The 13,585-nt window shown below is 43.1% G+C and overlaps 1 protein-coding gene across 1 annotated transcript in view; it reads right to left on the bottom strand.

Moving 5' to 3' along the window:
• PPEF2 (protein phosphatase with EF-hand domain 2) overlaps positions 1-6,803 on the bottom strand; it is a 34,497-nt gene extending 27,694 nt beyond the window's left edge. The window contains exons 1-2 of the mRNA XM_077814908.1: positions 6,749-6,803; positions 1,919-1,948 (exon numbers count right to left, since the gene is read on the bottom strand). Coding sequence (XP_077671034.1) covers positions 1,919-1,948; positions 6,749-6,803 — 85 coding nt within the window. The remainder of the gene's footprint in view (positions 1-1,918; positions 1,949-6,748) is intronic.
• Positions 6,804-13,585: the final 6,782 nt, after the last annotated feature.

Genomic DNA, 13,585 nt, shown 5'->3' with positions numbered 1-13,585 from the left:
GGCAGACCAGAACTCTGTTGGGCACTGGAAAAGATTTGGGGTGGGGGCCTTGTGGGGTGCCAGCCTCAGAAGCTCTGTAGAGGAAGGAATGGAACCACTCGCCAGCTAGCCTGCCAACTCCATAGATGAGTGAACAAAGCCCTGAGTTCAAAGCACTGTACACACATTAACTAGTTAATGCTCGTAGCACCCTGAGAGTAAAATGAGGACAATACTACACTTGTGGTCAGGTGACTTGCCCAAGGTCACACTGCAATTTACTGGCAGGGCTAGGATACAAACCCCAGGAATTCCTGGCTCCCTTCCCCATGCTCAGTCCACCGTCCGACACTGTAAATCTCTCTCCTCCTGTACCTAGTTACTGCAGGTGTCTAAGATCAGGGCAGTATGTTACCTATCCTGGGTATTTAAAACCTAGTCACACCTTGGAAAATCCTAGCTTTTAGTGGCCTGCATCGAAAGTTAATTTAAGTCGGGAGGGGGGTTATTATTTTATATATATATATATATATATATATATATATATATATATATATAAAAACACACACACACAAATTTGCCAGTTTGATTTCCTGACCTGATTTAGCCTGTGGGACTATTTGGGGAAAATCCATGCCATCTCAGCAGCGGCCTCCATCATCTGACACCTACTTCTTTATTATGCGCAATGACTTTCTCATTATTTTTAGGCCCTACTCCAGACATTGAGGCTTAAAGCATATTTTAACACTGTTCCTCACTGACAGCTTGGGTTGTGGGACAGGCAGCTGCTTCAAAAATCTAACAGCTGGGCCAAAAATAAACCCATCCCCGGACAAGCGCATTAGGGTGTGTCTACTTTGCAACAAAACACCCGCAGCTGGCTCGTGTCAGCTGACGGGGGCTCACAGGGCTATAAAAGAGCAGTATGGATGTTCAGGCATGGGCTGGAGCCCAGGCTCTGGGACCCCACAAGGGGTCAAGTCTCCACTGCCTCACTCAGGAATTCATACGCCCACTTTAAGGCCCTTATCTGCCCTCCACACAGTCCGCAAAGCAAGCAAAAGAGACTCATAAATCATGGTCCAGATCCTCAGCTGGTGTAAATCAGGGCCTATTCTGACTATACTCCAGCTGAAGATCTGGCCCCATGATTCATCTGACTTACCACAAAATCGGCCTGGGAAAATTATATCAACAATTTGTTCGTGCTAGGCCATGGTTTCAGATCACAGAGAGAAAGGACCATGAACAAACTGGCAAACTGCAGACAGAATTATCGGCAACAGAAACTGCCTAATATACAGGTGCAATTAGATAATATGATGCCTGCATGACCTCATGTGCAGTACTAAATGTATTATATAGCTGGACCACCTAAAAGAGAAGTGCCCAAGGTCACAGAGTAAATCAGTGGCACAGATGGGACCAGACTCAAGAGTGAAAGCCTGACTCCACTGAAGTCAATGGGACTTTCACTATTGACATCAATGGGGCCAGGAAAATCCCTTGGTAACAATCCCTCCCTCAGGAGACAGGATCTACCCATGTTTCACACTGATATCCAAAGACATTCTGCTTAAATACTTGGGGCAAAATATTCCAGGTACTTTATCTTAAATTGAATCCATGGACTGAAATTTAAACCCAGTCCCCCTACATAAAGCAGTACTTCCCTCTTTCTCTAAAGCCACTGCACATTAGAAACAGCAAAGACAGCCCTCAGAAAGTTGAGTTACCAGTCATTTACATTTAAAACCAGATCTTTTAAGTCCACAAAAGATTCAATAGTGACCATACACTGAGCATCTAACATCACATGTGCATTATTTAGTACTGCTAATGTATCAAAAGGTAAGTGACTGTTTTGTTGTGCTGCTTTATACATTATTACAATTGAACAACTGAAAAAGCCATGTGTTCTAATCAACCAACTTACCTGGGTGAGCTGCATCTGGCAGTGTTTGAACTGATTTAAAAAAAGAAAGAAGAAGAAAATAAAGATTTTCTCACATTTTGTGGGGATCTGAGTAATAAACTGAACAGCAGACACACACAAATACGTAATTATTCACTAGAGGATATAACTCTGCTTGTTCAGCAAACCCAAACAGAGGTAATCAGAAACTAAAATATGCCCATTCATTGTAGCAAATACAATTCAATAAAACCCAAATCAATGGTGAACAAAATATTGCCCTTTTCACCTTGTCTGAAATCATTAATAACCAAATCTGGTCACTCAAATGAGACTTCTCCAGGAGTATCCCTTAAACAAACTTCTCTGGAAGAATGTCAACCTGTCTAGATACTACGGGGATGAGCACATTAGAAATACAAATAGGTAGTTGAATAAACTGTCTGATTTTAATTTAATGCCTGTGTAATTAAGGAAACCCTACTTTCAAACCTCTACACAGTATCAAAAGTAGATTAATCAACAGCGTAGGTTCCCTACCCTAAGTGAAGATTTATGATTCTTAGCAACTTTAAGATAAGATCAACAAAAATATGAAGTAAGGTGCATTATTTTGGCAAATTTTCAACTTAATGTTTTAAATTTTAAAAATTAAGGTTACGTGCCTAAACATAACAAAAGTCAAGAAATAACAACATTAAGACCATACACATCTTCACCACTGCCCCTTTGTGCACATGCATTGCAATGCAGTCTTCACCGACAGTCACATACTACCATATTTCCCAAATAATACAATTACCATACTAAAAGAAAATAGACCCTTGCACAAGTGACATTTTTGCTGAGGATTGTCCTGGATTTTCCAGGAATTGAAGATTAATCTTTAATTAAAGACTATGTCATGTGATGAAACCTCCAGGAACTTGTCCAACCAAAACTGGCAGCCCTAGATAACTGTCTAGCAGTCTGGAGTCCCCTTCATGTTCCCGCTCGTATGCCTCATTGATCTCCAGTGCCTCTGGCCCTACTGTGTATAGCAAGATGGAAGATTTCACCCTCTCCAGGTTGACCACAATGTCATTCACTTTAAGGAAAACGTGAAAGCACCTCAGTGTCTTATTTTCTGCCTGGTTCCTAGTGTTTCAAGTGGCTTGGTTCGCTCCATTCCCACCTCACACCCTGAAGATTACATTTTCTATTGACACCTTGTAATAAGTACCTTCTGGGCAGAGACTGGAGTTTAGTTCTGACTTCAGTCAGTGGAGGGGTCAGAGCTACAAAAGGTTATACCCCCATTCAGTGGCTACTTAACAGGCACCTCTCACAATCCATAATTTCAAACATTCAGGAAAGTTGGGGTGCTCAGGAGAACAAGTTCAAGCAAGCAACAACACCCTTGCTTCCCAATGTGGACAAATGGACAAAACCATTCTGTCCTTTGGGGGATGTGCCACAGGGTTTACACATTGCTCAGCAAAACGTCACATTGGAGCGTAAGGCAACATACAAAAAGCAGATGAGACATAGGATCAGTTTGAGGCCAAATCAACCGACCAGCAGCAGGTAGGATGCGAGAGAGAAGGCAGCTCCCTGGTGGCCTGTTGTAGCATTAATAAAACAAATGGGGTTACATTTTACTCAGACATATGCAGGACTCTAGCTGCAGTGGGAAACTCTCAGACGAATTAAAAATGGAGAAAGCCCCAATGGTTAAAAAAGAACCAGCTTCAAAAGGGCAGATGTTAGATCCTGATCCAAAGTCCACCAGGAAAGACTTTCATTAACTTCAGAGAGCTTTGGATCAGCTTACGCAATGATCTCAAGCCTGAAAAGAATAGAAAGAGAGACTCAAACTGCACGTTATGGATTCCTCACTGAAAATTGGTCTAACAGATCCTGTCCATATTAAATAAAAGAAAATCAAGTATTAAAATGGGAACTGGAATTGGTGAAGAACTCCAGAGAGCCAGATCCACAGCTGGTGTATCTCAGCGAAGCTCCATGGCCTCAATCTACACCAATTTACCCCAGCTGAGGATCTGGTCTTCTTGTTCATTATAACAGCATCAGAAGTGGGAATTTCACACTAAAGCTACAAGGGGAGGCTGTAGGGTTTTGGTTTTATAGTGGTGCTTTCCCCATCTTAGAGACTCAGAGGTTAGAAGTGGGAAATGATCTAGTACATTGAAATGACATTTTGAAGTTTCTCTTGTGGAGCTTCCTCTCCACAGTTCCATCAGAGAGATCAGAGATCGCCTCGCTGGGAAATGGACAGGGGCTTGGTCCCAGTGGATCCTCTGAGATGCGTGTGCAGTCCCGGCCCTCTGCACTCTTTCTTGGGCTCCCTGTCCATGCTGCCCCCTTCTTGGTTCCACTGTAGCATGGGTCTAATGGAGTCATGCTGCTAGGGTTTCTGCAGCCCATGCCTTCCAACAGAAACATTCCCAGGTGATTCCACAGAATGCAGGGTTATTGCCCGTAGAATGGCCATGGGGCTGGTGGAAGATGATACATGTCCATCTGGCTCTGCCCCTAATCCCTCTCCACACAGCTCTGTAGCAGGGCTTCTGAAAGGTCCAGGACAAGCCAGTAATGCAGCTGCAGAGGCAGGGATTTTGTGGACCCAGGACAATTTGGACCAAATAACAGATCCAGTACTTAGTTGCACATGCATAGCTTAAAACTCAGATTCCTTGTCTGAAGAAAAGCTGAAGATTATGTTCAGTTTGTTATAGACCAACCCCTGTATACGCTGCAGCAAGCTGGGTCTGAACCACACAGCAACACCTTTGGTTCTGTAGTACTTTGATGTGGCAGACACATTCTGTGACAGTCTCATTAAATAACAGACAGTTTTTAAATGAATGAAATCTGAAAATGAATATTACACTCAGACCAGTTACCTCTGTTTTACTTATTTTAAACTGAATTCCATTGTATGTTCTAGTTTTCAGAATCTCGTTTTTAACTGACAAGCGCAGCTGCATGAGAAGTCAGCAGGAGGAAGCTGATTATTTTGACAGCAGGGTACAAGGCACGTGAGACTTTTGGCAGTTGGGGATGCAGTTTCGGATTGCGGAATAAACATTGACTGGATGTTTCTGGTAAAATGATCAGCAATGAAATTAGTAATGTTCCTATTTAAAGTACCATCTGTAGGTTTCAGAGTTAACAGACATTTGAAATGAATGAAGCCGTTGTAGCCACTCAGAGCTAGTATTTCAGGTTGTCTATGGACTCAGGAAGACAGTACTGAACAGGTGTACACTCAGCTACCCTTTCAAAGTGGTTGTCACAACCATAAGGGCAGGAAACAATTACAGTTAAAACAAAGATTCTGAAGCGTGATTCCAGGGTATGTGATAGACTCAGCAACAAGTATCATGGCTGCACAGTGGACAGGGCCTTGATTATAGGTTTAAGATGTAAAGATGCTCTGTTAGGGGTACCTCTGCACAAGGAACATACAAGGTATCTATTGAGTCTATGCTAACAGCACCACCCTGTGTGACATGGAGCTCTTTAACCGAACCCTAATGTTCGGAAAATACTTATTAGAGAGACAAGGTGGGTGAGGCACTCTCTTTTACTGGTGAGTGAGACAAGCTTTCAAGCTTACACAGCTCTGAAGGAGAGCTCTGTGTAAGTTTGAAAGCTCGTCTCTCTCATCAACAGAAGTTGCTCCAATAAAAGATATTACCTCGCCCACCTTGTCTCTCTCATACCCTGGGACTGACATGGATACAACAACACTGCAAACAAAATACTCATGTAAGATACCGGCTGCATTTACTGAGATTACTTGGGAATGTGGAGTAGGGACATACAGAACATGGTTAACAATATGTATGGACTTCACTGAATTTAAGATACCATGGCTATCAATATCTAGATGCCTTATTGTATTTACAGCTGGGCAAGGTTTTTTGACCGAAACTTTTTTGGGCGATAAATGCAGATTCGGTGCCACCAAAACAGTGCAGTAATTTGTGTTTGTTTTGCTGAATGGTTTCAGGTTAAAAAAAAAAAAAAATCAAAACACTGTTTTTTTTCAAAATGATTCCAACCCTGTTACAGTCTTAGGCAACTGCTGCATTCTGTTGAGAAACTGATTTTTTATTTCATTTATGTCCAAAATAAACAAAAAACCAGTTTATACTATAGTGGAGCTACAAATACACATCAGTTTCATGATGCCAGCTATGTGACGGCGATATCTGCGAAAACTGAAATAGAGAAAAATAAAAAACCTCAAACAATAACCATTGACATGATCCATTTTAATTAGAAAAATTAAAAATCGAACTCTGTCAAATCCAATCCCCAGTGACGAGACAAGAAGATCATTGCATGAACACAATTTAATATAGACACTCTCAACCTGCTTAACCCCAAAATCTAACCTCTAAAAGAGCCAAAGCAGTTAATTCTCCATCATCCCAGTTTAGTTTAGCAAACCCACTGCACAAACCAGCCCTCGTTTTGGTTTCAATTTCAAAGTCCGTAGAAAGTAGTGTTCATGCCAGCACAGCTCTCACTATCAGAGCATGAGAGCACAATACGTGCATGTTTACCAGTAACTGACAAATTAACGTGGGCAACGACTGCAACAGATTTGCTTTGCTTTACAGCTTTGCCTCTGCTGCCTTTAATCTCAGCCTCACCTAAAAGCTATTTACTATTATCTTCTTTGGGAACTCAATGTCTGTTTTTATGGGACACAACTGGGCCACACAACGTCATCAGGCAATACAGCTGATGCATCTCTATGCTGAATATTTGTGACTTTCTAGCGGGACGTTTATAATCCACCAGGAAAGACTGAAATATTTTATGAGACACACTCACCTTTTTCCGATTTCCGCAGGAAGTAATAGGCATTTGTGGAACTACTACATCCCATGATCACCGAACAACGTTTCTGTGGGGTTGCAAATAAATACAGTATCATCAAAATCAAGCAAGCAAGCAGTGGAAAGAGCATTCAATCACAATCAGGATGGGTGCCCTGTGTCCCAAGCTGCTGGGAGACAACCGTGAATATATTAATACTCAGTAAGGTTTAGAAGCCACAGCTTTACAGGTGATCTATCTTGATTCAAGTATAACCCTGACATCTAATTTTTCCAACATAATGTACATCTGCACGCAACCTGGGATGGACTCTTTTGGCATGGTCACCAGTTTGATTGCACCAAGCTTCACGTCAGATATATGAAAGGAAATTTTGCAAGTTTTTTGTTTTTCAATTAAACGGAGATGTTTTAGAACGTTAGGTGCCTACATGCCAAGACTGCATTATGTGCCTAAAACAGTACAGTACAGTATTTAGGTTTCAATATATTGATGTAGATGTCTAATTTTAGGCTCCCATGTCTGAAGAGTAGGTAACCCACAAGACTAACTAGTCTGAACCTTGATTTGATTTATAAAAAGTGAAAGGTTGTTAGACAAATATTTATGCACCCTAGACCATATTTTATGATTTGCCTAAGAAATTCAGGCCAAATAGCTTCATCTGAGGCCAGTCAGAACCACAAAACAGTCCATACAATTCCATCATTTTCACCTGGAAACAATGCATATTACAGGGGTTCATTCAGAAATTCAACCTGAATGGCAGGGTCACACTAATCAGAGGTTGCAGAGGTGCACATAAATGATAGGATGTCCAAGACAAGCCTGGAAGCAGGAAAGATGTATTGAGAAGGTGGATGGAGGCAGGCATTTCCCGTGTATGCATGGGGTGGAGTGGAGTGTAGGGATCAGGTAGGTCACCAAAAGTTTAAACGCTACAATAAAGTTAGTCAGAACAGGGCAATTAAAGGAACGCATTCCCCTTGCACTGAACAAGTTTAGTCATTTCTAAATACTGGATGACAACCGTATGAAATTATACATGGGACTTTTCCTTGGGAGTTTGGGGATGTCATAGCATGAGAATGATGCAAAGCGAGCCCCAAGCACATATGACGTATTAAAATAAATAACTCTGGGGTGCACTACATCATTCATTCCATTGGGTGTCTGTGTTTGCGCACACATAAGCATGCCCTCTCCCTAGGGTATATCCCTAATTATAAGGAATGAAAGGACAGGGGATGGCATTTAAATCTATTTGCTTTATCACAGCCGGAGTAGAGACTGGTCTAAAATAAACAACTAGCTGTCGTAAGAAAATAATCAGCTTTGTTAAATAAATACTGCTTTTCTTCACCTTCTGGTTTTACTCCTGGGGGTATTACACCATCAATGAATTACTTGGATCCCAGCCACTCTCTTTAATTCTCACCATTGCCAAGGGTGCATATTGACAGCACCCAGCCTGCAACACATTTCAGGAATCAGCCAAATTCTGAAATCTCTCCCTCTGGGGAACAATAATAAAACCAAGCCAGTGGGATTCCTTTTTCATCACCCAACCTACCATTCGTTTCGGAGCCCACAGACACAGCCTATGAGCTCATACTCCTTCTCGGTACAGAAGAAACTAGAATGAGCAGAGGAGTCCCGAAGGCTAACACAGCTAAGGTGGTCCTGTCCGTTCCTTCCGAGACTGGAGTGGATGGAAGGTGCACTGCTTTGATTTGCGACGGAAGGCGGCAAGTGTCATACGAAAGCTTGTGGGACAGAAGCCTACATTTTAGGAATCTGCCATGAAAGGAACGTGCAGCATTTTGGTCAGCAATATTCCTGGCAACATCTCAGCCACCCACACTCAACTGACGGTGAAGCATTGGTCACAGACAGCGCAATGTGAAAGCTATGGGGTTTACTTCCAACGGGATTCTTGAGGGACAGAAAGATGGTCAGGAAGGAGACGCAGGGGGTGGCAGGGAAGGACCTGACTGAGGGGCGAAGAGGGGAGAGATTCATGGTGGGAGTGGCAGACCAGAACTCAACTAGCTTTGAAGGACACAGAATCCTAGCTCTGGAGGAAGGGGACCCCTCACCTCTCCCTCTCCATGCCCTCTGCACCTGCCTCCCCAAACTGGCCAAGTGCATTCACAAACACTAAGTAACAACGCCTACAAGGCATTACAATAAGAGGGCATTTGCACAGCTTATTCTCACCTACATAGGAAAATCCAGTTCCGTTTTGGTGCCATTAAAGGAGCGAAACCACTGAAGTGAGAGCTGTGCAAACAGCAGCTGTAAACCCAGCATTAAATCCCCACCACCATGGGGCCTTCGGGAAAAACTGCGGAGAGGTGCCAACCCTAGACTCCAGCTGGCAGGGGCAGCAGCAGCCAAACAGGGACCCCTGGACATTCCAGTCTAAACTGTACAATTTTCTGACTCTCCCTGCCCTGTGCTGATTGCAGGGACACCATTGGGGGAGGGGGCGGGGAGAAGAGGAGGGGGGCGGAGCAGGAGAGGGAGGGCAGTAATACCCTCCTGCTATCCTGAGTAGCCCTGGCTGAGCTGCACTGCAGCCTCCCCAGGTTGTAAGTGAAGTGGGGTGCTCTGAGCAGACCCTGGGGTTACTTCGCAGAGCCTCACCCTCACAGGAGAGCCATGACTGGTCGGTCCACAGTGTTGTCAGTCAACAGAGCTCTGAGTAGGTGGGGGCTCCCCCAATGAACCAGGTGAGTGGGGGAAGGGGCAGGTCAAACAGGGACTCTCTCCTCCCCCACCCCCCGCCATCCCTTTCACATGCCTCCTCCGACGGACCCTCCCACTCTCTGCAGGCAGGGGCCACGGACCTGTGATTGAGGGGAGGGGGCACTGCCAGGTGATTTAGGGATGGCTGGAGGTAGGAGACACTGCTGGGTGCCATAGGAAAGAATCACACCAAACACTCCTGGCGGGACACCACCCGTGCAGTGCAGCAGCACCAGCCCCAAGACAGGATGCACCACAGAAGTCTGCTTTAATCCCAGAATGCAGCCCTGGAAAACATCCTCCCATCTAATCCTAGACATCGACTCAACCTTACTGCCAGGTCCAGATCGTCCCTCCTGGGTCTCCTCCACTGCTTGGTCTCACATGACTCCAAGGACAAGACTTCACTTCTGGAAAACTATAGCACAGTCAAAAACATCGCAGCATGGGATCTCGTTTCTCCATCTAATTGTGATGCTGTGTTATTTGTATTACCGAGGTGCCTAGGATCCCTAGTCCTGGGCAAGGACCTCGTTGTGTTGTACAAACACAGAAGAGAGAGTCCCTGCCCCAATGAGTTTACAGTCTAAGTGCATGGAGACCGTCCTAATAAACAGACATTAAAAAGCAAAGCAACAGCGATAAAAAACTGTACAATGACCAAGCACACCCACCTACTCTTCAAACCAGAGCCAAACAGATGAAAAAATAGAAGACAAAGAAAGAACAAAAGCACCAAAGAATGACAACTGCGTTGCCAGTCAGGTTGAGCCAGTCAGCAAAGCAGTACAAGTTACGTCTTCGTGAAAAAACAAACATATGCACAGTGCAATTTCGCTGCTTAGCAGAGTTATAATTATTGTACTTAAATATAGACAAGTCTTACAAGAGTCCACACCTCCTACCAATGCAGCATATATACTCCTCTGTTGGGTCAGGTATCAAACTGAGACTACAATAAATCTTTGCAGATTTGCAAGTTTGTTTTGGTGTGACGATTCTTATCACTGAGTTTTCTAAACACCCAGGATACATACATTAAAAAGGCAAATGATTCAGAAGAAATAAGGTTTGAGTCAGAGCATGTCTTAGAGAAAAGAAATAACTTGCAAGTCAGAGCTAAAAATTTCCTGGGCAACCCAAGAATTATTGGTTTCAGAGCAGCAGCCGTGTTAGTCTGTATTCGCAAAAAGAAAAGGAGGACTTGTGGCACCTTAGAGACTAACCAATTTATTTGAGCGTAAGCTTTTGTGAGCTACAGCTCACTTCATCCACAGTATGCATCCGATGAAGTGAGCTGTAGTTCACGAAAGCTTATGCTCAAATAAATTGGTTAGTCTCTAAGGTGCCATAAGTACTCCTTTTCTTTTTCCAAGAATTATTATTCTTGATAAAACTTTATGGGACTCAGTTTTGCACTGAGCAGCTACATGAACTTCCCTGAGATTGTCCAGGATGTAAATCAGCACAGAATTTGCTGCCACAGCTGTAGGAATCTAAGGCATCACGCGAAAACACTATGTTGTTTAGGTGCAGGAAAATGCATTGTTACAAAGTAGAAACACAGCTGAGAAAGATTCTACCCAGGAAGTATGTCATGTGGGGCTTACACAACAGAATCCACATTGCTTTGGCAACTGCAGATATGCCTGGATAATCAAGAGCTCAGATAATCAGAATTCAACAGATAGGGAGTCAACAGAATAGACATACACTGGCACCTCATTAGATAGGATCATAGATGTCGGAACTAGGGGTGCTGCTGCACGCCCTGGCTTGAAGTGGGTTTCCATTATATACAGGGTTTACAGTTTGGTTCGTTGGCTCTCAGCACCCCACTATACAAATTTCTCCAGCACCCCTGGATAGGATGGATAGGACAAGGGGGAGTTGGAATAATCGGGATTCTACTGTATTATTACTAAGTAGTGGGACCACCTATGGAACGTGGCCAAGCCTGCTGTAAAAAGGAAGATGTTACCATGTCATCTACAAACAACCAATAAATACAAATTAAGATCTTGCAAGAAAAAAATAAAAAAACGTTAAAATAAAAGTCCAACAACAAGAAAAAAATAACTGACACTAAAGACCCAACACCTTGTCTTTACCTCCTGATAGCAAATACACGTGTTCCACTGTTTGCAGTAGAATTGGATCCAACCATAGGCTGGTAAGGGTTATGTTTTATAAACAGTCATCTGCACATGGGCAGCAGATGGGGTGTTGGCAAAGAGAACTGCACTTAAAAAACACTGCCGTCTCACATAGCCAAAAGCCAAAGAACTTCATCAAGGTCCACTTTCCTCCACAGGAGTTATTTAATAACCCTACCACACAAGACATTGCTACAAAGAAAGAAAAAATAGAAAACTTACCTTGTCCCCAAACTCTAGTTTAAAGAAGGATTTATTTGGATAAACACTTCAAAGCTCTCTGGGTGGTTTTTTTTAAAACATGGTTTGTTGTTTGTGCATGTTTACACCCATATATATATAAAAAATCAGCCTTTGATGCCCAATATGATCAAGAGTCTCTGAGATGATTTAGTTGGACAGTTCCATCTGAGGCCTTAAAATGATGAACGAGCTTCTCCAAGCATATCTTCCCCTCAGCCACTCTGTGAAAATTCCCATTTCCTTTTGCACGTCCAGCATGAAGCACATGTGATGGTCTCCAAAGAGAGCACAGACCTTAGGGTTTATTTACTGCACAGTTGTTTTGAGATGCTTTCAAAGCCCTCCCCATGTGACTCTTACAAAAGGCAAGAGATCTGAAATGGATTAGGATTACTAGCAGGGATTATGGATGGGAAATATAGCACGCTGGCCTCTCACGTTTTAGCTGAGCAACCAGCTCTTATACACCTCCCGCTGCCTTTTGTAACATGAAAAGTTTCTCTGGGGAAAAAGTTCCCACTCAATCCCTACTTTGGGAGGAAAGGTCCCTTGCTCCGGTCAGGATTTTGCAGTGCAGAGGACATAGGCAAATTAAAACCCAAAAGAGGAAGCTCCTGGTTCCTGGAATTGCAGAATGGCTTTGTCTTGGTTCCTTTTAGGACTAATCAGACAAAAAGCTTCAAAGTAATACAGATACCCTTGCCAGCACAGGGCAGTTCATAGCCAGAAAATCCGTACTTAACTCATCTCATCTGGGACCACTATACTTGCTGGGAATATAATAGTGTTTTTAACCAAATGTGAATCCCAGTGGACGCAGTTTTGCATTCCTAGCTAAATTCTGGATTCAGAGAACTGGAAAGGAGCCTCTTCCACCATCCTTGTACACTGCAGTTTTAAAGGGTTCACCCTCCACATAGATGCAAAAATCCTTATTGAACCATAGGTGTTGGAAATAAGGGTGCTGGGGATGCTGTCACGCGCCCTGGCTTGAAGTGGTTTCCATCATATACAGGGTTTACAGTTTGGTTCAATGGCTCTCAGCACCATCACTATACACATTGTTCCAATATCCCTGTACTGAATCCCAGTGAATTTATGTCATCTCTCCTTGTGGCAATCCCTTGCTTAGGAAAAGTAATGAAGAGACTGCCCGAAGAAACCATTATAAAAGTCACACTGTATATGCAGCAGCAACTCTTTCGTACTCGTGGGGCTCTGCCACACTTGGAAAAATCAACCTAAATTTAAAAAAAATAAAGGTACTTGGACATTATGCAAGGCACTGAATTTAGCCATATGGAGTGGAAATCCATCAACTTCTTTTACAGCAGTTAACCTAATGGCGAATTAAAATAGCGGAGCTCGATTCCTTGTTATTAGATGTTCATGAGTAACCAGACTGCTGCTGGGTGTTTGTGAAAACTGTTTGCAACAAACCACACTGACATTCGTTTGCATAAACTATTCACTGGGTACTTACAGATGACAAATATCTGCAAAACCAGGATCCATTTCCAAACAGGGGGGAAAAAAGCTATATTCACAACAAATGTTAATTGCAATGAGTAATTTGATCATATCTATAAACCACAAAGATTCTGGGTCAGATCTTTAGCGAATGTAAATCAGCAGACCTCTAGGAAAAGTCCATAGACCTATGCCTATTTACACCAGCTGA

This window comes from Eretmochelys imbricata, chromosome 4, assembly GCF_965152235.1.
Source record: "Eretmochelys imbricata isolate rEreImb1 chromosome 4, rEreImb1.hap1, whole genome shotgun sequence".
NCBI classification, from domain to species: domain Eukaryota; kingdom Metazoa; phylum Chordata; order Testudines; family Cheloniidae; genus Eretmochelys; species Eretmochelys imbricata.
The sequence above is the reverse complement of the archived record's forward strand: the minus strand, read 5'-3'. Positions and strand labels throughout refer to the sequence as shown.